This window comes from Arachis ipaensis, chromosome B7 (genome assembly GCF_059453495.1).
Source record: "Arachis ipaensis isolate K30076 ecotype BB chromosome B7, ASM5945349v1, whole genome shotgun sequence".
NCBI lineage: Eukaryota > Viridiplantae > Streptophyta > Magnoliopsida > Fabales > Fabaceae > Arachis > Arachis ipaensis.
Window position 1 is genome coordinate 6,023,224 of NC_142442.1, and position 24,821 is coordinate 6,048,044.

Consider the following 24,821-nt stretch of genomic DNA (forward strand, 5'->3'; position numbering starts at 1 on the left):
CTTTGAGATTTAAATTAGGTGCTTGTATAGATTTTTAATTCTGAGCATTATATTTGGATTGAGAATGATTAAACATGGGTCTGTGTCTGTTGGCTGTGAAAGAACTTGGAAATTGGTGAATGAAGTGGTTTTTTTGTTGAACTTGTTCCCTGTACCAAGGTGGTTTCGCATGCTGTTTTCTATCAGTTATGTGACAAAAATGGTGTTATCAGTTATTGAATAGTTTTTGTCGTTGGGACGGTTTTCGGTTTATCCCTTGTGGTTGTGTTGTGTTATTTGGAGACTGAAGAACATTGTTTGGTGTAGTGCCTCTGTGATCACCCTTCCTGACAAAGTTGTTGTCGTTGTCATACTTTTTAGTACCTTTTTCCCATCTTTGGAATTTAATATTGTTTCAGATACTTTAGTAATATAATTTATTTATGATAGATGCATGTGATAATATAATTTATTAAATCTAACATAATTTAGTAATATAATTTATTCAGATGTGTCTTAATCATTTTAGAAATTCGGTGAGCGATAGTGTTCCAGTGCTAAATTACTGTTTGTATTGTTGTTGTTCAATATGGGTCTATGTTGAATTAGAAAACACAGAAGTTGAAACGTGGTCTTAATCTAATGCTTTAATGTTTTTTTTTTTTAATTTGCATAGCTTATTGTGTCTTGTGCTGAACTTTCTTATGACATATAAAACAGGAAATTCAGTTACAAATTGGTGTCTCTTTTGGGGCATATTTGGCCTTTTTGAAGTGTGCGTAAAAGTATTTTTCCGTACTCAGGTTGGACATGTTATTATACAAATAGGCTAAATAATTGTTGTTCTCATTTTTTGTTCTAAAAAATGCATTGAGATCTATGTGTTTTTTATTAAATAGTTGGTTGCTTCTTGATTCACCGAGCGACAATTGCAGCTGTGCAAATTGATTATATAATTGGTGTGGCCTGTGTTAACATTTAGCTTTTATGGAAATATTTATATGAGCTTTTTATTAGCAAATTGAATTTGTATTTTGTGTGTCTATTAATTTACTGTTGAGAGTACACCAACTTAACATCAGATATGGCTTGTTCATTTTAGCAATATTTCCTAATATTTTTTTTCGGTTTAATTTGCTTTATGTGTCTTGTTCATAGTATCTTAATATGTCTTGTGGTGCATTTTCTTGTGATACACAGAACAACAAATTCAGTTGAGAATGAGTATATATTTTGAGCATATTTAGTCTTTTTGTAATATGCAAAAAAGTATTTTTTCGTACTCAAATTGGACATGTGAATGATGTGATTATACAAATAGATTAAATAATTGCTGTAATCTTTTTTTATTTAAAAAATTCGTTGAGATCAACATGTGTTTTTGTACACATTCGGTTGCTTCATGATTCACTGAGCGACAAGAGCAATAGTGCAAAATAATTTTACAATTGGTGTGGCTTCTGTTAATATTTAGCTGATTTTTTGAAATATTTCTAAGAGCATTTTATTAGCAAATTGAAAATATAATTGGTGTGTCTAATAATTTGTCTTTGCGAATGCTCCTTCTTTACATCAGATGTGTCTTGTTCATTATTTTAGTGTACGATGGTTATAAATAGGTTAATAAATGCTTTCCTCATTTTTAATTTTTAAAAATACATTGAGATCTATATGTGGTTCTTTAAATATTTGGTTGCCTCATGATTCACCGAGTGGCAAGAGCAACGACATAATTGATTTTATAATTGGGGTGTCCTTTGATCACATTTAGCTTTTATGGGATGTTTCTTGGTGCTTTTGATTAGAAAATTTAATTTCTAATTGGTGTGTCTAAATTTGATGGTCAGATAAGCAATTCTCTGAGTGATAGCATACTTTGGTTAAACTTTTAGTTTGTATTATTATTTTTAGTCATTTATCTGTGTTGAATTAGAAAACACAGAAGATGAAATATTGTGCTGTTAATGTCTTATATTTTTTTTTTGTTTTAAATTTGCATAGCTTATTCTGTCTTGAGGTGAATTTTCTTATGACACACACAACAGAAAATTCATTTTAAAATTGGTGTATATCTTGATCATATATAGCCTTTATGAAATGTCCATAGAAGTATTTTTTCGTACACACGTTGGAAACGTTATTATACAAATAGGTTAAATAATTGTTGTCCTCATTTTTTGTTCTAAAAATGCATTGAGATATATATGAATTTTTTTAAAATAGTTGGTTGCTTCATGGTTCATCGAGCCACAAGTTTAATGGTGCATATTAATTTTTTAATTGGTGAGTACTGTGATCACATTTAGCTTTTATGAAGTGTTTCTAGGGGCTTTTTTTGTTATCCGTTCCACTATAATAGATTCTTATATGTTGACTGTATTTTCCCCAATATTTTGTACTTCTAGCTTAGTTGACTTTGGGCAACACAAGGGAAGTTTCTACTTGGAATCAATTTATGCTCTTTACGCAGAAACTACCTTATATACATGGGAAAGCCGGTAAAACCTCATCCACAATTTTGTACTCTTATAATAGTTCTTATTCAGTTGTTTGTTTCTGACAGTCCCCTAGTATGTTTTACAGAAATTACTAGAGACAAGATGCTCACCATTTTACATCGCAGAGTTGTTCAAGGAACTGAAAACCAATTAGGATCAAGCAAAGCTTGATGAGATAGAAGAAATTGGTTTTGGTTTCCTGAAGCTTGTCCCAAAATGGCAAGTGAGGCAAGGCATAATGGTGATGTTGGCCAAAGCCTATAACACTGAAACGAGCACCCTCAAGTTAGAAAATGGGAACATCCGCATTGTGCCGGGGCTTTTTCAGCGTCTTTTTGGTATCCCACCTGGGGTGAGTATACCTTTACCTATTACACACCGCTAAATTGGTTATATTTGTTTCGGTCTCCATGGTCATTGCTATGTTCTACCTATGGCACTGCTCGTTTTGCCCTATTTTATACATATCCATGTTGCAGTTGACGACTTTCCACTATTCGACGGTAGGAATGCTGCTCATGTGTCAATTAAAAAAAGATATCACCGATTGAAAACTGTACAGCTGAGGCATTTTTTCAAGCATTGTGCAATGGATACTGAAGATGACAGGATGGAGTTCAGGAGATACTACATCCTACTGGTGCTGAAGATGTTTTTGTGCCCGACTGTGTAACATGTAATCTCGCCATGGCACATCAACACAGTACTTGATATATCTGATTCGGTGAGATATCATTGGCCATTGCATATTTTTAATTCTCTAGAACAGGCAACTAGGAAGTACCAATATAAAAAGAACAAATCCTGTGAGGGCTGCATGTTTGGGTTGCTTGTAATGTTGTTAAGTTAAAATGCAATCTAATGTGACTAAAATGTGCATCTCTAAAACTAAATTGTTTATACAATATCTCCAGGTGTTGTACTTCCAGAAGCTAAAGCACGGTGAACTCGAGGGTTGTCAAGAACCTAAGTCGTGGCTTTCTGCATGGACTGCCAAGGAGCTTAGCGCTATGGCAGAAACTATTCAACCGGAGGAATTCATTGACGCAGTGCTATCGGTGTCCTATGTCCCGCACAAGTTGTTTAATTTTTCAAGTTATTAGTTATGTGTTAAAATCATCAATTTTTAATTCGAAGCTCATTTTCTGATGTAATTGACTACAAATGGAATTTTTGAATTCATAAAAATCATGGTTTTGCATTTTATTATTAAGCACTGGAAGACGTCGCTAACAGGTGTGTCGTTTATTATGTCTATATTTTCATGTTATCGAACATGATGTTGCTTTAGCTGTATGTGTCTTCTGACCAGTTAATGGCCAACAACAGGATTGCAGCGAACCTGGCCGGAATGAAGATGGGAGTAAGGAGGGTGCCACACTAGAGGACACAAGTGACCCAAGCCCTGAACGAGAAGACGTGGACCACAGAAAAGTGAGTTAAGATTAACATTTACTAAGTATTTCTTTTTCATGTTTAAACGTAGATCAAGTAAACTGTTCAGTTTATGTTTTACTTTTCATTTACGTTGAATTTGTGTTGTTGATGTGATTTCAGGAATCTACTTGCAGGGAGGGAGTTAGAGAGGTTTTGATGCACCCGAATACACATGCAGTTGCATCGGACGGTGATGACGATGACGACGAGCCAATTGCAAAGAGATTGCGTCGAAGATCTGATTCAAGGAGGACACGTCAACCACGTATGAGGGATGGGGAGGCAGGCATGACTAATAGGACAAACGAAAAAGAGAACCCGAAGGTGAGCAAGATGTTCCTTCTTAGAGTTTGTTAGTTGCATCTATGTAGTTTGGAACATGAGCATGGGTTTATGTTATGGTTAAACAAGTTACTGGTTGTGCCATTATTTAATAAACCTAACTGATATGCTCTATCAGTTAGTCTTGAGTTCTTTATGTACTATGAAAGCACTTTAAGGTATTTGTGAACCACTTTTTTGATATTGTGGTTTCAGGGATCCACCATGGGGGAGGGGGAGTTAGTAGTGCATAACCCGTCATTCAGTATCATCGGAAGCAGATCATGACGATGACCAGCCCATTGGCATCAGATTCTGCAGCAAAACTCTTCAAAGGAAAACACCTCAGCGTCACAGGGTAGAAGGAAAAATCATCACAACCATCCAGTCGGAATCAACTAATTAACCAACTGAGAAAGTTGCTCCTGAACCAAAAACATCGTCAAGAGCATTAGTTGAGTATGTAGGGGTTAAGGAATATTCTACTGAATTTTTTGACAGGCAAGTGATTACTACATAACTTTGTTTCCGGTAGTAGTATACAAGGTTTTTTTTTATAGCCTCCTAAACAATTCCTAAAGGTTGACCATCGCAGTTTTTTTTAATTCCAAACAAGCATCCTGACATCTTATCTTAGCGGGATCCAGAGTGCGAGTTTACGCCTCGAGATCTGTTAGCATAGATCCGATCCAAGCAATCTTTCCAAGAGGTTCTTCCTACTACACACCGAGTCCACAACACCCCTCTTTCTCTCTTGGGATGACGCAGCTCTTTAAATCACCCTTACATTCTCCTCCCCGACCTATTCATCCATTACTTCGGGGATGGAAAATCACCGAGCGGGAAGAACAACAAATCAGAGGATGGGTTGTGGACACTTCTCTTGATAGCCACCAAACTTTGGCGTCATATGAGAGTAGACCACACCTAGTGTTATCAAGGGAGGACTTGTGCATATTGAGACCACGTACGTGGCTCAATAACAGTGTATGTAACGGAAAATCATGTTTCTCCAATTTGTTTGTTGCTTATGCGCTGTCGACATTGATGATTTTACAAGTTGGTTATGTAGGTTGTACGCTGGATGTGTTGCACATTCAATGACTCAGGTCTAAAAAGATTCACGAGTGACTTTTATTGCATGTGTCCGGGGATTTTGGTAAGGAAACGTCCATATTAATCATTTATTTATAGTACAGTTTATGAACTTTTGATAATTTGTAATTGTACAGGAAATGGTATTGGTCCCAAAGAATCTGCTAAACTTTCAAGATGGACCGAATCCAGCGTATGTCGGATTGGGTCAACACTTTGGTGCCGATACTAGATATTTTGACAAGAAAACAACTTCAAATAGAAAATGAGTACGTATGTTTGCAATATAATAAGTTACTATAATCATAGCACCATCACAATAGATATGTGTTTTTTTTTGTAATGCAAGTAATATACCTAGTTACAATTGTTAGTTGTGCAGTGATTTTTTCCTGTATGTATCACCCGTCACTAGTGGGTGTATGCATTCGATGTCTCCGGAAAAAGGCTGTTCGTACTGGATAACATATACAGTAAACCACCTGATACAGCACGGAGCAGGCTAGATTCATATGCAGTACCACAAAAGTTCATCACTCTTAAGCTCTATTTAACCGTTCTTGTTGTATTCTGTATAAGTTTAGTTGTTTGTGTCTTAGGCGAGGCTCATTGAAGAATTGCACAGGTGGCTATCCCGACTTATAAGTTCACTAAAAAAGGGCTGCCTTGCACATATGCCTCTGTTTCAATACAACCAAATGGGTGAGTCTTCCCTCCAAAATATCGCAATGTATTAATTGTTTAGTTACATTGAGATGTTTCACTAATAGAATTGCATTTTTCCATTCACTTGGATTTGACTGTGGTGTGTATACAATAAAATTCATGGAGTACCAGAACGAAGGCGGGAAACTAGATGACTGGCATTATGTGATCTTCCAAACCTATATACCTTATTTATATATTTTTTATACACAGGTCAATATCTGTACCTACAAGCAGTTCTTTAACATTGATTTTTATATGCAGGACATCATCAAGTTATACAGATTGAAAATAATGTTGGACATCATCCTATCTCACAAGAATATAGCCATTGGAGCTACCTTGAATGCCCTTGAGAGTCGTGCTCAACCTCCTGTGCGTCGCAATCAACCAAGAAACAAACGTATGGAGGTTAGGACTCCATTCACAGCAGCTGATACAAAGAGCATACTTCGGTGAGTTGGAGGAAAGCAGAAGAAAAAATCCACCAGAAAGAGCTAAACATGGGAAGAAGTAGGCTCCATATTGCGTCCTTGTTTACATCGGGAGGAAAAATCCTCACACCCTATGCTATATTTTGTTGGGATTAGACAAATTACTTGTCTTACATAATGTGACTATTTCTTTTGGATTCTTAGGTTGTTTATGGGTAGTTGCACTTTAGACCTTGACGAACTTTGCTGGTTAATTCAACGATAATGCATGTACTGTTGATATGAATTTTGTCTTTTGCACCTTGGTTTGAGATAATTTTGTGCATAGGCTCAACAACTTATGCGTTTAGAAGTATATTTATTGCTCAACAACTTAGGCCGAAATGAGTTTAACAACGACAAGAACCCGCCATGTTCTTGTGATTCATTCGCTCTCCCAGCATAACCCCCCCCACTATATCTGGATTCATTGCTTGATTAACTTCCTAAAAAGAACAAACATGCATAAACATAAAGTGAATAACAGTTACAACTTTATCCATCTGGTCATGTTAACAAGTGGTTTGAAACTAACGAAATGCTAAACTGGATTCTTCTTCTTTCTTCGCATAGATTTCGTGATTGAGGTGTCGAGTTCAAATCCAAGCCTCTTCAATCTCGGCCGACCCTTCGTTGAAACCTTTGAAGGACCTTGAATGTCAGATTCACCAAGAGCGGGGTCGCGCTGTGTGACCGTGCTATTTTGTGTAGTTGAAACACGCCTGGACCCCAAGTTCACACGATAATCAAGCAACTTTGACCTTAAGTGATCAAGACCCGAATGTAACATGGCCACTTCTTCTTCGCATGTCACGAAATCTTGGGCAAGATTATAGAAGTGTGAACACAGTCGTCTAAATAAGTTGTGGCTTTCATTTGATCGCTTCTCGTCATGGCTGCTCTTGATGAAAGTGTGTTTTCGCTGTACATTCTTGCTCCATCGAGGGATAACATAGCAAGATGGTACTATGTCTACTCCATAATAAAAGAACACAACAAGACAGTGGCAACAAAGAATACCTCTTGATCCAAACATGTTGCATTCGCACCGAACATTGTGTGTCTCTGGGTCAAACTCGACACTATACGTCCAGGACTTAGGCTCCTCATATAGTAGGTATTGCTCGTTTACGGTCACCCGAAATGAAATACCCTCTTAAGTGACACCACGGACTAAACAATCTCCTCTTTTCCTGAATTCATGTTGAACTTCCCTAAACTTAGAGGTTGTGTACTCATGATGAAATTGTCTTTCAATTGTAGAGCTCAATGAACATGGGACAACTCCTTTAGAGTCTGCAGCATCATCTTCCAGTTCCTTTTGCTCTTTGTTCCCAAGCATATTGTCATACTCATGCACGAACTAAACCAGTCCACTTTTGCAATGCAGGTAACCATCGAAAAAGGCATGCATACTCTCACTCCGTTAGGTACTTCACATACCAGCTCAAAATTCACCTTGAAAATATATTGGAACCCACATTTGACGATCGTCATAAAGGTCTACAAAACCAAAACATATCAAAGCAAGAATCATCATCATGAATAAGTAGCTACATCACAGCACACAACTAAAGACTTAGTGAACCAACTATACATCGACGTTTCAATAAGAGATATTCCATAAAAGTATCCAAATAGGTTACCAATCATCCGATGACAACGGAAACTGAAATCGAGTAAAGTAAAAACAGAACCTGCACAACAAACCTACCATCCAAAAAGAACATAAGAGCACAATAAAGCACAAACCTGATAGCCATTTATTTTTCTCTAGGTTAAACTCAATAATGAATGCACACCAATCCTTCTCGAAAGATTCTTCAGAACAGGCATTCCAAACAGTGCCATGCATTTTAGCATCTTTCTCTGTACCGAGCATATCCTCCGAGCTTTTGTGGTATCTTCTTCATTATGTGTCATATGCACCATCAGTGTCTAGTATTTGGGAAGACATTCCTAATAGTGCCAAACGTGGATTTGCACTGGTCCGTGATGATGGCCTGTGGGGGAGTTCCTATGCACTTCAACCAGTGTTTAAAGACCCACTCAAAGCTATGAATTTTCTGATTTCCCAACAAAGCACATCCGAGTATAGTGGACTTGCCGTGATAGTTGATACCAACGAAAGATGCAAACGGAAGTCAATGCCTGCAATAAACACAGCCAAAAACTACTAAATCACAATAGTGTGCAAAAAATGTAAACCCTTACAATGGAGGCAGAGACACATACTTGTTTCTACTGTACGTTGTATCAAACGATACCACATCTCCAAAATATTCATAGGACGCCCTGCATCTTGCATCTACCCATAGCGCACTCTTAAACTTGTTAGTTTCGTCCACATCAACTGCATAAAAGAAATTCGGGTTTATATATCTCATTCGCATGAAATAGCTAATCATTTCCTTCACATCTGCGTTTACGTCAGCACAGCACAGATTCCTCGTTATGTAGTTTCTCACATCCTTTTCTGAGTAACCCAACTTTGATGACCCACCAACCTCGTTCGTCAGTGTAAGTCTTGTTAGGCCGTATGCCAGCCTTATCGTTGTTCTGAATCACACACTTGGTATGCATGGTCAGTTCCCTGTACTCACTGTAATGCACAGCTTGCTTGGCAGAACACGTGTGGGTGTGCTTCAATTCTAATTTGGACACCATCCAATTATCTTTCTGCCTATCAAGCATCACGTACATCCTCGCTTTGCATCCGGCTGTTGTTATTCTCTTTACCCGCGTTGCTGCCTTCACTTGAGACTCCCGATAACCTTCACGACTGAAGTGTATCGATTGGTTAATAGGTACCTTTAATTCCTTCCTGGTCTTGTCAAAGTTGGTATTCCTAATCCTAGTCACAAACCCAACTTTCTTTGCATAATTAGAATAGAACTCTTGTGCCCACTGCAACAAATTAAATCTCAATCCTACGTACGAGATTTCCTCTATTGAAATTCCATTGTGATCCAAGAACTGCAACTCCATTCAGAAAAGGTATCATTCAACACAAAACACGGTAAACTAATCAATTTCCAATATCTCACTAATTTTGTGACAAGAATAAAATATGTTTCACACCTCATTATTACTTACCGTAGCATCATCCTTTCTCTGAATAACGTCTTCAGATTCTTTCTCCTAGAATCGATAAACGAGAACATATCACCAAACAAGATAAACATCGACCATTCGACACTCATAAAAACTCTTCCAACAACCAGGTAACTTTTGATAATACCTACTAATAAACAACCCAAACTAAACTGATAGAAAACATTACTATCCATGATCATAACCATAAAAAAAGAAAAAAAAATTAATCAAAGTTGCAAACATCATCTCCATATGGTGAACTAAAAAATAATGAAACACAATCTTTGCAACAAAGTGTATCCCTGTTAATAATTCAAAATTTAAAACCTTAAATACAAGTTGCTGGTAGGCATAACTAAATATGCTACTAAAACACAAATTACCTGTTCTACAAGTGGTGTGTCATCTTCACTCAAAGACAAAACATTAACGTCGGTGGAATTATAATGCTCACTCACGTTATATGCAATATCGTACGATGCTTCTTCAAAAATTGATGTATCCATAGACGTAATGTGATACACTTGCCTTCAACACAGACACATACACCGAAAATCGGTTCTCGAGGAAGGGTCTGTGTTACAAATGGAACGGTTATTGCAGATTCTTATTGACGTCAATAAAATCAGGACGAAGAGATTACCGGGTATAGTTGACAAGACGACGGTTGCGCGACACCTCCATGCACTCACGTCGCATCTATCTTCCACGGGGCTGTTAGTGCAACCAATTGGGATCCGAAGGAAGAGGTGATCACCGCGGACTGATCACGGCGGCGTCCCGGTGACTGGAAATGTTCCACGATGGAAGGAGACACGGTCGACGATGAGAACTAGGAATAGGGTTGCGTGATCGGGTTGGTGTCACGGGCTTCTCTATCAAGGTTCTACTCACCTCATGCACGGTTACAGATTTCGCACTCTTTCTCAATGTTATTCATGGACCGGGATAAGTATTATTTGGTCCCTAACGTTGAGGGTCAGAATCGAAACCATCCCTGATGTAATTTTTGATTTAAAATCATCCTTAATGTTACATTTTATTTTAAAATCGTTATTTTTAATAATTTTTTTCTAAATGACAAAAATACCTTTTTTTTTCACCATTTCATTCTTCTTGTTCTTCTTCTTCTTCTGGTTCTTCTTCCAGAAGAATAAATTCTTCTTCTATTGACAAATTAAAAATACAGATTCAATAAAAAAAGAACACACAACTCAAAATTAGAAATTCAAGAAATCCAAAAAAAATTCTTCTTCTTCCAGAAGAACAAATTTTTCTTCCATTAACAAATTAAAAATACAGATTCAACAAAAAAAAAGAACACACAACTCAAAATCAGAAATTCAACAAAACCAAAAAAAAAATTCTTCTTCTTTCAGAAGAACAAATTCTTCTTCCATTAACAAATTAAAAATACAGATTCAACAAAAAAAAACACACAACTCAAAATCAGAAATTCAAGAAATCCAAAAACAAATCAACAATGAATCCAAAAACAAAAAAAAAAGTAAAAGCAATTCAGAAATTAAAACAAGAACAAAACCAACAATAAAAATTAGGGATTATGATGAACAAATCCATTATTCCAATCTAGATTCAACAAATCAACATACAACAATGATAAAATCAGTAAATAACAAATTAAAATTAAATTAGAAGTAGAAGCAGAATCACTCAAGCAGAAGCAGAAGCAGAAAATAGAAGACAAAGCAAAAGATGCAGAAGCAGACGATGCAGAAGCAGAAGCACTCAAGCAAAAGCAGAAAGTAGAATATGAAGCAGAAGATGCAGAAGATGCAGAAGTAGAAGAAGCAGAAATAGAGATCGAAGCAAGAAGCAGAAGCGGCGAGGAGCAGCGGCGAGGCGGCAAGGAGCAACGGCTGGGTAGATCGGCGGTGGCAGGAGCATGCATGAACGGTGACGACTCACTCCACGGCTGGGTAGATCGGCAGCTCGAGCTCCCCTTCTCGGCGACGCACTCCACGGTGGCGGCAGATGCAGAGACCGAAGTAGGACCACCGGTGGGCTGGTTAGATCGGCAATGGCCTCCTCCCCTCCATCCTTCCCGTTTCCTCCCCCCCCACCCCACCCCACCCCCAACAAACAAAAACGCGTTTCCTCTCCCCCTCCCCCAAATTGCGTTCTTTTTTTTATTTTATATTTTTTATTAAAAGAAGGGTAGTTTAGTAATAAAATAAATAATTTTATTAAAAATGATGATTTTAATACGAAAAAAACGTTAAGAATGATTTTAAATCCAAAATTACGATAGGACGGTTTCGATTCTGACCCTTAACGTTAGGGACCAAAACAATACTTATCCCTTCATAGACCCCAAATTAAACCTAATTAAGCCATATAAAATTATTTTAAATTCTTTTTAATTTGTGTTGATAATAGTTAGCAGACTCTCCTCTTAGTCACGTATATTTTTTCTTAAACTTATCTCCGTCTTTATTTTTCAGTCTTTATCTTCTAATTTTTATCTCTCAATTTAAATGCAGCCTAATAGAATGTGGTTCAAGGATTGAGTTATTTACAATTTACTCTATTTTTTTTTTTTGTATAATAACAATATGATTTCAACCCAAAACTCTCCTTTTGAGAGGAAGCGAACTTAAAGGATTTGATAGATAATTGAATCTATTCTGCTTATTACGTTACAATTTTATCAATTCAAACAATAGAAGCCTATTAATTTTTTTTGGGATTCATTCAACTTCACTTTATACCACTTATCTAAATAAGTAAATATAGCATAAAGTTCTTGGGAACACCCAAATTTATTTTAAGAGAGAACAATTAAAATTTGAAAAACAAGTTTGCTTCCCTCGAAGGAAATTTGTATCATTTTCTAATAATAAAAAGTTCAAATTATCCTTAATTAGAATGCCAAAAAAAAAAAATAGTAATTTTTGTACAAATAATATATAACCGAACATTCATACATATTGTTACATAAAATAAAAAAGTAAAGAAAGTAGAAAGTATATATGGTAACCATCAAGTGCAACATAAAATTAAACATTAAAACATGACTTTCATTGTCATTTTTCACGACAATATATATAATAATCTTATTAAATAATTGATGCTTCAATGAATTTAACTACTCACATCTATATCAGTCTTTCCATTTTAGTTGTTTTGGTCGAACATCTATATCAATCTTATCCTATATATGAAACGTTTGAGAAGTTTGTTGTTTGGACATTGTTGATAAAGACTACTCGAACCCGAGCAATTTACCTAATATTAAAAAAAAAAATAGAAAAAGAAAAAGACTTCACTCCCCATCATATCATCAATAGAGCATTAGAGCTATGTTATTTGTGTGAATATAATAAATCAACTATGTTAATGTGTTAAGTGAAAAAAAATTAATCACTAATTAATTACTTGTCACCAATCTACTGATTACTATATAAAAACAAGTTTAGAATAATAACTGATTTTGCGGCGGATCTAATTTGTTATATGTTTGGTGACTCTCCTCCTTCAAAATTAGTTACTAAAATTGGTTGTCAATTATAATTTAGCAACTAACTAAATCAATTGCTAAGGTTTATCAATTATAATTTGTTATATTTGTCTACAGACATACGACATTAGGACACAATTGTATTTTAGTAAATGAGACATGCACAAAACTATCGTATCTAAAAATACTAAATTAGTATATCTCATGTTTATCTCAACAAAAAAATATAAAAATATTAATAAGAGAATATCAAAATTTTATAATTATAATTATTATTATTATATTTTTTTTTGAATTTTTTAAATAAAAAATAATAGTAAATTAAATTTTTATAATTTATTTTAATTTATTATTAAATAAAATATAAAAATATTAAATTTTGTGATTCTATTAGCTGCATTGTTCTTATAACCAAAGGCAGCCAAAGCGGAGGATAAACATTATGTAGGAGAAGAGACTGTCCACAAAATATTGCATCAAATAATTATCACATAACAATCTTTTTCTATATTGCATGCAAAATTATAGGAATTAGGAGCCATAGATGTACATTGATCATGAAGATTTTTGAAGCCGATCCCAAAGCTTAGATAATATATGTGTCCCTTTGCAGCGTCAAGAGACAATGGTCATATATATATACACACACAAGCAAATGCATGCCTCAATCTCAATGACCCAAAACCAATATGAAAGAACCAATGAAATTTGACTCTTTATCGTTATTCGGAATGATCATGCATGTATGCTATCTGAATTCATTTGACAACTGTACATATATTAACTACATAACAATACGACAAATATATATATTTGGTGTTTTCATAGTGATCTTTTTAGATTTGTTTAATTTATAATCATTGTTTAGATTATCACATATATAATAAATATATTGGTTAAGATGCCACTTTTATGGGAAGATGACAATGAACTTAAAAAACTTTAGCTTATTTTTAATTTGCAAGTGATTGACATTTGGCAACTAGCTTTTTTATTTTTAATTTGTGATAAACATGGATTAGTTATATGATTCAATTTTAAAATAACTTCTCAAAATTCAGGATTTTATATGGGACATTTTTCTTTTGGGGGCATATTTTCAATGTATTGGGTCTTTTAAAAGACAATATATATATATATATATATATATATATATATATATATATATATATATATATATATATATATATATATAAAATGGTGGCTATTTCAATAAAAATTTTATAATTGTTATTATGTAAAAATATTTTATTTTGATCTTTGAATGATAAAATATAAAATTTGATTTTTATATGTTGTAAAAATATTATTTTTATTTAAAATATAATCAAATAAATAAATTACACTTTTTAAATAAAAAAGATCATAAAAAGTATTTTTGATATTTTTATCGGAGTAATTATCTATATATATATTTGGTGTTGCTTGAGATAAGAGTATTTTATGTTTTTTATATTTTATAAAAAAAATTCACATATGTATGCCACTTTTTTATATTCTTATTTTAAAAACAGAATTCAAACACATTCTATATATGTCTATTTATTTATTTCAGATTAAAAGTAAAATTAATATACTTGTTTCAATACAAAATAGAATAATTAAACTACTAAAATTATATTCGAAAAATTTATATGCCAAAATAAATAATTTTAAAAGATGAAAACATAAAAATAACTCTCCTAATATTTAAACATTTGGCACAAATAATAGTCATTTTTTTGTCGGTAAAAAATGACAAACAAATAATTTATGCAACAATCTCTCACAACATTACATAATTTTTATCAATAAAATAACAAAAATATTACATAGAAGACTAATTTAATAACAATTTTTTTTATAGATACATAATATGATTGAGAAAATAAACTATTTAAGTATCGTTATTTTTAATAATATTTAATTTTTAAAATACTTTACAAAAAATATTAGAAAATTATCTTAATTTATTGTTTGTCATCATCACTTAACTATTAATTCAATCTTTTAGTATAATTCTTTTAGTTTAGTAATTGAACAATACATTTTATTTTATATTTTTAAATATTAATAATTAACTAATATCTAAAAATAATAAATTTTGATAATTTTTTAATATTTTTTATATTTTAAATAATATTTTGGAGACTTTATTTTTTAAAAATTGAGTCTCCAAAATAAAATTAAACTGGAAATAATTTTTTTTCAATTTTTATAATAATTAAAAAAATAAAGTGTAATTTTTTATTATTAATTTTATAAATATAACAAAAAAAAATACGAAAAAACATTGAAGAGTTAAATTTATAGTAGAAATTCAGGTGCAATCAATTTTACGAAAAATTGATATCCGAGAGACGTTACATGATTTGACTGATTTGATTAAACTTCGACTATTAAATATCAACTTTAGTGTAAAGTCGACTTCACCTTAGTTTTCACCAAAATTTATACTTTTATTTCCTTATTCCCATTCAGAGGATCCATTCCCAATTGAACCTAGCCACAATACATGTTTGAATCCAAAGGAAAATTGAACACGTTTCAACATTCAAAATACATGAAGGAATAATAAAACAGTGTTTCTTGAGCTGGCTGCTGCCCACACCATCAAAGTGTTGTTAGTTGTTACTGACTCCAACAATGATATCCATTTCCGATGCTTTCAAAGCCGTCTTAACCGCCGCTAACCGCCTTCCACCGGTCACGCTTCCTCTCCACGACGCACTCGGCAAGGTCCTCGCACAGGACGTTCTTGCCCCTGACCCTCTCCCTCCTTACCCTGCTTCTGTCAAGGTCACACTTTCCATCTCTTCATTCTATTCCACTTTCTTGTTTCTAGTTCCTTTTTCTTCTTTTGCTCAATTTTGTTGAATGAACGAAATTATGTGCAGGATGGTTATGCAGTGGTTGCTGATGATGGACCAGGGGAGTATCCTGTTATTGCTGAATCTAGAGCTGGGAATGATGCTCTTCATGTTACTCTCACCCCTGGAACTGTAGCATATGTTACTACTGGAGGTTCTAGTTTCCTTCATTTTACTGTATTTGTCCTCAATTTTGTTTCGTTATTGTTTGATTAAGTAAATGACAGTAATAGAAATTGGCACATTGCTTGATGTTTGATGAGTGGTGTCTTACTAGAGTAGATACGATTAGGAATGAATAATGATTGCATCAGAAAGGGAATTAGGGTAGATAATCAATCATCTTAGGTGGTATGGAAATGTTCGGAGGAGGCCTGTTGAGGTTCCATTTTTCAATTAAAGAAGTGGATGAGATGGAGGTGTTGTCCTATAGTTAGAGTAGAGGAGGGTGACCTAAGAAAACTTTGATGAAATTATTAAAAGAAATTTAAATATAAATGGTTTAAATATAGGATACTGTTGTGTCGTTTGGTCTTTGTAGTCGATCTCATCTAGTGGGGCAAGGCTTAGTTGTTGTTGTATTACTTGAAGTTCTCACTTGGTGTGGTGAATTTAAGCGTGTAGATGCATTTTGTATATGCAGCCTTACCCTTGCAAGCATGTAAGCTGTTTTTTGGATGTGAACTGTCACATTCAAGAATCCGCGTAATGAAGCAGCAACTAATTGTTGCATAATTATATATAGTAGTCGATGTAAATTGTAAGCATACACAAAGAATTGGAGTAGCTTTGAAGTGATTTTTCAGTCTGATCAATTGGTATAATTGACAATTTTATATGTAAAGCTTCATATCCTATACCTATTTTTCTTTTTTATTTTTTTTTAAAATAATGTTCATATCTTGTTTTAGGGTTTGTGTTGCTGGATTACTGTTAATAGTTTGAGGTTTCCTTTTCTAGGGCCCATACCTGAGGGTGCTGATGCAGTTGTTCAGGTTGAGGATACTGAAAAGGTTGAAAATGCTTCAGGGGAGCAGAAGCGGGTGAAAATATTGGTAAAAACCACCAAAGGCAATGATATACGACGAGTGGTATGTTCTTCTCCTTAATGTGGAGTTAGTTCTTGTGATAATGGTAGCAAATATACAATATTTGGTAAGTGTTGCAATTTTGTGTTGGCCCCCTTGATGATAATGTGTCAGAAGGGGAGGGAAGCAGGATTTTGAAATTTTAAGTTCTATTTATGTTTATGACAGTAATGAAATTTTTTGTTGCTTTTGTTGCTAGTTGTATAAAATGATCTTTGATTTTATATTTTTTTAAAATAATTTTTATAATTTTCATTTCATCTAAAAGTATTCATTGACAGGGACTTGATATTGAGAAAGATGCAATTGTATTAACCTCTGGAGAAAGATTAGGTGCTTCAGAGATCGGCTTGCTTGCTACTGTTGGTGTAACCATGGTGAAGGTATTCTTTAAGAGTTTCTCAAATGTGTAGCCAACAAGCTTCTTTCCATATATATATAGCTGGGCAGATTGATATGTCCTGTCATATTTACTGTTTCACTATGATAAATGCTTTAATGCAGGTATACCCTACTCCAACAATTGCTGTACTTTCCACTGGAGATGAGCTTGTAGAGCCAACTACCAGGCATCTTAATTGTGGTCAGGTATTGTTTCATAGAGGACTAGGCACTTGGTTCGCCACATTAATCGGCCACAAGTTTTGGCCAGTACATTGTTTTAAATATGTAATCTAAGCTGATGTAGTCCAATGCAGATTAGGGACTGTAATCGTGCCATGCTGCTTGCAGCAGCATCGCAACATCAATGCAAAATTGTGGACCTTGGTATTGCGAAGGATGATGAAGAAGTTCAAGGAAGGATCTTAGATAATGCTTTTGCTTCTGGTATTAATATTCTGCTAACTTCAGGAGGTGTTTCTATGGGAGACAAAGATTTTATCAAGCCTTTGCTTGAAAAGCGTGGAAAAGTGCATTTTGATAAGGCAATTGTCATGCTTTGTTCAGTTTTTCTAGTTAAAAGGATTCTGAAATTGTGTACTTTGGGACATGGTTGCAATGTTTCTATTTTGTAGAAATAATAAAATGTACCAATTTGTCTGTCTAATGCTTTGATGAGTGTGATTTTATAAATCTCATCATCTTAATATACGATTTATCTATCTTCCAGGTGTTTCTTAAACCAGGCAAGCCATTGACATTTGCAGAGGTTGACTATCAAGCAAAAGAAAGGAAAATTTTAGCTTTTGGGTTGCCTGGAAATCCCGTCAGCTCTCTAGTTTGCTTCAATCTCTTTGTGGTCCCTGCAATACGTAAACTTGCAGGATGGACAAATCCTCATCATCTGAGGTTTCAGAAACTTCTCAAGTACTAATGTTTTCAAGGTGGCCAGTTTGCTTTGACTTTTATTCATTTAATCTCTTTTCTGTTCAGGGTACAAGCTCGGCTTCATCAGCCCATAAAGACTGATCCATTTAGACCGGAATATCATCGTGCCATTGTTACATGGACTGACAATGATGGAACAGGCAGTCCTGGGTAAGTTACTTGTTATTCTTTTTAATTTTAGTGTCATTATTATTATTTTGGGATCTTGAAAGTGAACATCTATTGTTTCCCATGAATTTTCCAGTTTTATTGCTGAGAGCACTGGCCATCAGATGAGTAGTCGGCTACTTAGCATGAAGTCAGCTAATGCCTTTCTGGAGTTACCGCCAACAGGCAGTGTACTTTCTGCAGGGTCCGTAGTGTCAGCTATTATAATTTCGGACCTTGGACCTGGGGCTTTCAGCGAGAATTGTATACCATCAGATCCAGTTGTTGCATCTGGAACTAAAACACGTCGAATAACTGCAGATTCTTCACCCGATTCTGAAGTCAGAGTGGCTATTCTTACAGTGAGCGATACAGTTGCAACAGGGGCGGGTCCAGATCGGAGGTATTAGTCTATATTTTATATGATGTATGCAAACAAAGTGACATAACCACTGGAAAATGGAAAGCATTTTTATACCTTATCTGGAGTTGATTTTAGAATAAGCAGACTGCTACAATAGATATTGTTTGCTGTGCTCTTTCTAGATAGAGCTGCTTTTAGATGGTTCTGATGGAAATTTTGCACACACTGAAATCAAAATTCATATTTTTTTTACTTATTATTATTATTATTATTATTATTTTTTTTTTTTTTTTGAAACTGCTGCATTAAAAGATCATTAGAATGGTTAAAGTGCCCATATCCCACTTTTTCTGGAACTACAAGGTTAAATAGGGATTTCATGTCTTATCAGTGTATATACCCTTTTTCCAATCTCAAGAAAAGGTTTCAGCACAATGGTGCTATGTAGGAAAATTTTGTGTGTTGTTTTTGTTCTTTGTTTTTTCTCCCTTAATGGAAGCATCAAAATTTGCTAACTCCTTTACTTTTAAACAGTGGTCCCAGGGCTGTTTCTGTTGTTAATTCTTCCTCGGAAAGACTAGGAGGAGCAAAAGTTGTAGCTACTGCTGTGGCTCCAGATGATGTGGCAAAAATTCAGGAGTTTCTAAAAAGATGGAGTGATGTTGAACATGTGGATCTTATACTTACCCTTGGTACATTTCTACACACATCAGTTTCGCTATTGAAGTCCAACAATTCTAGTTTTGTTGAATTGATTTCCCATTTTATTTTCCTTTCCAATCAAGGTGGGACCGGCTTTACCTCACGAGATGTAACACCAGAAGCTACAAAACAGTTGATTGAGAAAGAAACACCTGGTCTTCTGTATGTAATGACGCAAGAAAGTTTAAAGGTATGAAACTCTTGCATTTTCTGGTTTTTCAGTTCGATTAAATGATTAAATTTTATGCATGCTTAAATATGTAGCATCATGTGCATTCTTGGTCTACTTCACTGGTGGGTTGAAGCCAACATTTGTCAATTTCTTTTTTGATAATGCACAATTGATTTGACAATTGAGCTGTTTCCAGTTAAGCAAGATTCTCAACTGTCTTTTTTATGGTTTATCTGCATAAATAGGTGACGCCATCTGCAATGCTTTCGCGCGCTGCTGCTGGAATCAGAGGATCCACCTTGGTAAGGCAATAGTGGCGAATTATTGTCATCTGCTTTAAATATTAATGTGTTGAGAGATAATTGCCCATGTTTGTGCCTATTTCTCCACTATTTCGTATCCCTTCATTTGAATTGTATAGTTTGTATTGCCTTGGGACTGTGGCTTTCTAATCGTTAGACAATTATGGTTGTATCATACTTAGTTTAGGGAAGTTTCATATTAATTGATTGCTTCGAATGGTTCTCCAGGGATTCATTGTATTGTTTTATAGATTTGATTGATTTGTTAAAGTCATGGTCTTTGATTTGTTGATATTCAGATCATTAACATGCCCGGAAACCCAAACGCTGCTGCTGAGTGTATGGAGGCCTTATTGCCTTCACTTAAGCATGGTCTAAAGCAGCTTAAGGGAGAAAAGAGAGAAAAACATCCTCGTCATGTACCTCATGCCGAAGCAGTCCCTGTAGATGTGTGGGAACAGAGCCGGAAGTTAGCCATTGGTGCCGGCACCGATGTCTCTTGTTCCTGCTGCAGGTAAAGTTATTTACATTTTTTTTGTTTTGCTTCCCTTTTCTTCCTGTGCCCCCTTTGTCCCTTTATATAGAGATAAATTCTGAGAAGCAAAAGACACCAGAAGGCGAAAACCTATATGGTGATGCGGCAGAACATTTGAGTGTCCTATTGAAATGGACATGACATGTTTGTAACTTTGTATATCAAACAAATAATACAGTTACAGTGCGACTAGGCTGAAATATAGCAAAAGTCTTTCTTTCTAATAATTGCATTCTTTTATTGAGTTTACACATTTCTGTGAAATAAGTCATGAATATACTGTCAAGTCCACATGTTCTTGAACTTAAGGGAAGAAAATCACTTCTCTTGGAATTTTGATCCTCCACGAGATGATGAAAATGCAGTTTTAGCACAAAGCCCAATTCCCACTACCAATAAGGTCAGTAAACTGCAGTTCACCAATCTCTTCTGCTTGTTAATCCCCGTGTCTTTATCTTCTTTGTTGTAAACCCAGTTTGATGGTCCTAAACTCTGACTGAAATCCAAAACCTTTGTTTTGAATCTTGTTATAGGCTTGGCATTTTTGGTTTCAGTTATGCCATTATTAGCCTTGCCCTTCTCTTGAGCCACCTTTTTAAAGCTTGCTTCTGTTTTGTTCTTTACCTTCTCATCACTTGGCTCCTTCTCCTCCTTATGTGGTATCTTTTGATCAGAGGCTTCACTATCATTCCTTACTTGAGCCTTGTCTTCTTTTGCTTTTGGGGCAACTTCTTCTTGTGCAGCATTTTGCTGATGAACCTTTTCTGTTGCTTCTTCCTTAGGCCTTGAAGGAACTGCTTCTTCTGCTGGGTTTGTTGTTGTTTCCTTAGGTTTATTATCCAGTTTGGCAAACTTGACTTGTAACTTGCTACCTTCAAACTCAAACTTGGCACTCACTTTTTCTAAGTCATAGTCAGAAGGAATGCGAAATTCCAGGTCGAACCGGCGCCATCGGTTCGGGCTGATTTGTCGTTCGCCCTTCAGCTTTAGGGCTGGTTTTGATGTCACTTGAACCTTCAGATGGTCCCTTCTAAATCCTGCAGGTTGAAAACTAGATGATTTTCTTGTACACTTCGTTTCTTCCTTTACCAATATTGGTTATTTTCCAACATTCTTGATGAATAATGACATATTGATAATACACAAGTGTGAAACTCAGAACAAAAGTTTTGTTAACCATTTTCACAAACAACTCTTACATGGGTTCTTCTGTAAGATTGCCAAAAAAAAAAAAAACCTTATCTATGTAAACTACATATTATCATCAATTATATATTTTATCAAAAGTATTTAAGCAATTATCTGGAAGACCATGAAAGGATTAATTTTATCTTACAAGACACTGAAAATGATATTGATAAAGAATGTGTTTAAACTAGTGATTGATGATATGGCCTTGTGGATATTATCTACTTAATTCAGATTGATTTGCTACCACATTTTAAGAAATAAGTCAAATAACAAGAACTAATTTAAATTTATTTTGAATTCCTAATACCTTAGAAGCTACATTGAATATGACTACTCATTAATGTGGTATATTAATAAAAATATGATAACATAATAAAAATAATTAATAGTACTATGTGCATACTAAAAATTAGTTACAAATTTAGTCATTATATATTTATTTATAAATATATGTTATTTAACTTATTTTTAATATATATTTTATATTTTAATATGTATTTTATATGGGTAGTTGAATATCGGTATACAGTATATACATAACATAGTTGGAAAATAGAATAAGAATAGATGTGACTCCTATCTACAACTTTAGGGATTAAAATTAAAAAATTTAATTTCAAACTTTTAAGAATTAATGAGACTCATGTAAAATTTGAAAAGAGTTAAGTGAGTTGTACTTGTATTGTCGAAGCTAGAAATTAAAAAGAGGGAAGTTCTTTATCTAAAATAAAAAAGAAGTAAAAAAAATCCATCACAATTTTCCAATTGCAACTATTATATGAGAACTCTAACTACACCAATCATGTAAAAAATACCCATGCAATAAGATTACATTAAATTAAGCTATAAATTGGTATCAAAGGCAATAAAATGTCATCTCTATTTTGCATAATTATTATTATAAAAAAATATTATTCCAAGAGTTTGAGCATGCCCCTACCTGGTAGCATAAAAGTGAAACACCCTTCATCTTTATCCCATTCATAATATGGTTCAAAGTCTTCATAAATGCGATCAACTATTGGTTGTATTTTTGTGTACATTTTAATATATCCCTTTGTTTCTCTTTTGCTTTCGATTTTCTATGTATACAAAATAAAGGTTGTGTTTCTTTTATACTTATTGATTGATTGAATTGATGATTGATCATGGAAGATTATAGTATGCACGTGTTTTACATGCAAATAATATTCTTATTCTTGTATTTTGTTTTTGCTTTAATTATTACTTTCTTTTCTTGCAAACAGTGATAAGGACTTTAGCCTCTATAGGGTAAAGAAAAATATTATGCTTTATTTAATTAAAGAGATGACCTAATGTCCTAGAAATTCTAAAACCAGATTGCAAACAAAAATGGCTGAGTTTACATCTTTTGCCGACAATGTTTAGCTTGAAACAAAAAAGTTAATGTTGTCTTTTATTAAAAGAGCAAGATATTATTGTATATTCATCTTTTAAGACTTTCTAATATCTAATTAGAGAAATTTTTAGGATCAACAATTTTTAATAGATAAATTTTATTAATTTATTTGTATAAATTCTAAAAAAATATGAGTGTAAATCATAATAATTAATGTATATAAAATTTTAATAAATATAAATACAAATTATTATTGATCAAATATTGATAAAAAATAATAATATTTACGGACCATATAATATTACTCATCTAATTATGCTACATAGACATATTAAATGAGCCACTCGACTTATATCGGAAAATTAAACGGTTTAATATGAATAAACTATTATTTTTAATTATAAAATTTTAAAATATTAACAAATTTAATTATAAATGAATGAAATTAGTTTTACATTTATAAAAAGTTTTTATACAACAAAATAAAAGACCAAAATGTTAATTTTATTTATGTATAGATTTGTCAATATTTTAAACTTTTATTATAAATGATCATTTTTGTTTTTTCTTGAGTACAAAATTAATTTTATTTATGAATAAATTTGTTAATGTATTACATTTTCATAGATAAAAAAAATCAACGAGTAGCTTTACTCGAAAATAATTATTATTGCATTTCATATTAAATTATTAAAAGTATTTCATGAATACAAAAAAATATCTGTGAATCTATTATCAATACAAAAAATACGTATTATATTTATACATATACATACAATACGTACCTATATTAAGTATGACTCTATTATTTGATTATAAGTGTGGATTTGATTTAACTATATCTGGGCACGAGTTTCATTATAATTGCAAAGAGTATAATTATGGGTGAAAATTCAAGTGTAATTATTTTTACGTAAAATTAATAGTTAAAAATTATTAAATAATTTAATAAATTTAATTAAATTGTCATCTAACAATTTTTTATTATCACCTTCAATTTATATGAAGATAATTATATATGAGTTTTGAGCATAATTATGAACCTGGTTCGCATTTTTTGAGACACTATGAGGTCAATTTATATCTCTATACACGGTAATTAATATGTTAACTGAATTTGTGCCATTTCATATACAATTTTATTCAAAATTATTATCCATCCCCTATCACATATATGGATGGTATGTCCACTCGAAAATAATACCTTTGTGTCTTTGTTGAAGAAATTATTTTATTTTTGTGTCTTTGTTGAAGAAATTATTTTATTTTATTTTTCCTAATTAAACAGCTGATATTTCATTGTCCAAATAAATAATCATGGTATGTGTATGAGAAAAGAAAAACCAAAAAAAATTTCTTAATTAGATCTTGGACTAAGCTTTTAACATCACAAGACTCGGTCATCATAAATAATCCAAAAGTAATTTCATCAAACATGTAGTAGTCTAATATAAAAGTCAATCTTCTGAAATTTCACTACACCTTTGTATATATATATATATTCTTTTATTTAAAAGGTGGAATGAGTTAAGCATCCGATCCCTTTTAACTTCCGATAATGTTTTCTCTTTATTTGTTTATTTATTTGTCTTATTTAGTCATAAAACAATTGTATATGTTAAAAAGAAATATATATTAAAAAAAGTAGAAATAACTATACTACAAATAAAATCAAGAGCAATATCACAATGGATGTG

The 24,821-nt window shown here is 33.4% G+C and overlaps 3 protein-coding genes across 3 annotated transcripts; 1 reads left to right on the top strand and 2 right to left on the bottom strand.

Annotated features, from left to right (window-relative positions):
- Nucleotides 1–8,718: 8,718 nt before the first annotated feature.
- Nucleotides 8,719–10,110, bottom strand: LOC110264964 (protein FAR-RED ELONGATED HYPOCOTYL 3-like). The gene is made up of 4 exons (XM_021107654.1): nt 9,988–10,110; nt 9,605–9,649; nt 9,016–9,484; nt 8,719–8,927 (listed from the first exon to the last, which is right to left on the bottom strand). The coding sequence occupies exons 1-4, from the start codon at nt 10,108–10,110 to the stop codon at nt 8,719–8,721; spliced, it is 846 nt and encodes a 281-aa protein (XP_020963313.1).
- Nucleotides 10,111–15,560: 5,450 nt separating this feature from the next.
- On the top strand, nt 15,561–20,794 carry B73 (molybdopterin biosynthesis CNX1 protein / molybdenum cofactor biosynthesis enzyme CNX1 (CNX1)). The gene is made up of 13 exons (XM_088493151.1): nt 15,561–15,863; nt 15,962–16,088; nt 16,895–17,025; nt 17,304–17,405; nt 17,527–17,610; nt 17,721–17,948; nt 18,134–18,312; nt 18,397–18,501; nt 18,596–18,901; nt 19,397–19,554; nt 19,648–19,754; nt 19,982–20,038; nt 20,338–20,794. The coding sequence occupies exons 1-13, from the start codon at nt 15,711–15,713 to the stop codon at nt 20,554–20,556; spliced, it is 1,956 nt and encodes a 651-aa protein (XP_088349277.1). The 5' UTR covers nt 15,561–15,710; the 3' UTR covers nt 20,557–20,794.
- LOC107609180 (uncharacterized) lies at nt 20,698–22,844 on the bottom strand. Its single transcript, XM_016311035.3, has 2 exons — nt 22,705–22,844; nt 20,698–21,610 (listed from the first exon to the last, which is right to left on the bottom strand). The coding sequence occupies exons 1-2, from the start codon at nt 22,805–22,807 to the stop codon at nt 20,892–20,894; spliced, it is 822 nt and encodes a 273-aa protein (XP_016166521.1). The 5' UTR covers nt 22,808–22,844; the 3' UTR covers nt 20,698–20,891.
- Between the last annotated feature and the right edge of the window lie 1,977 nt (nt 22,845–24,821).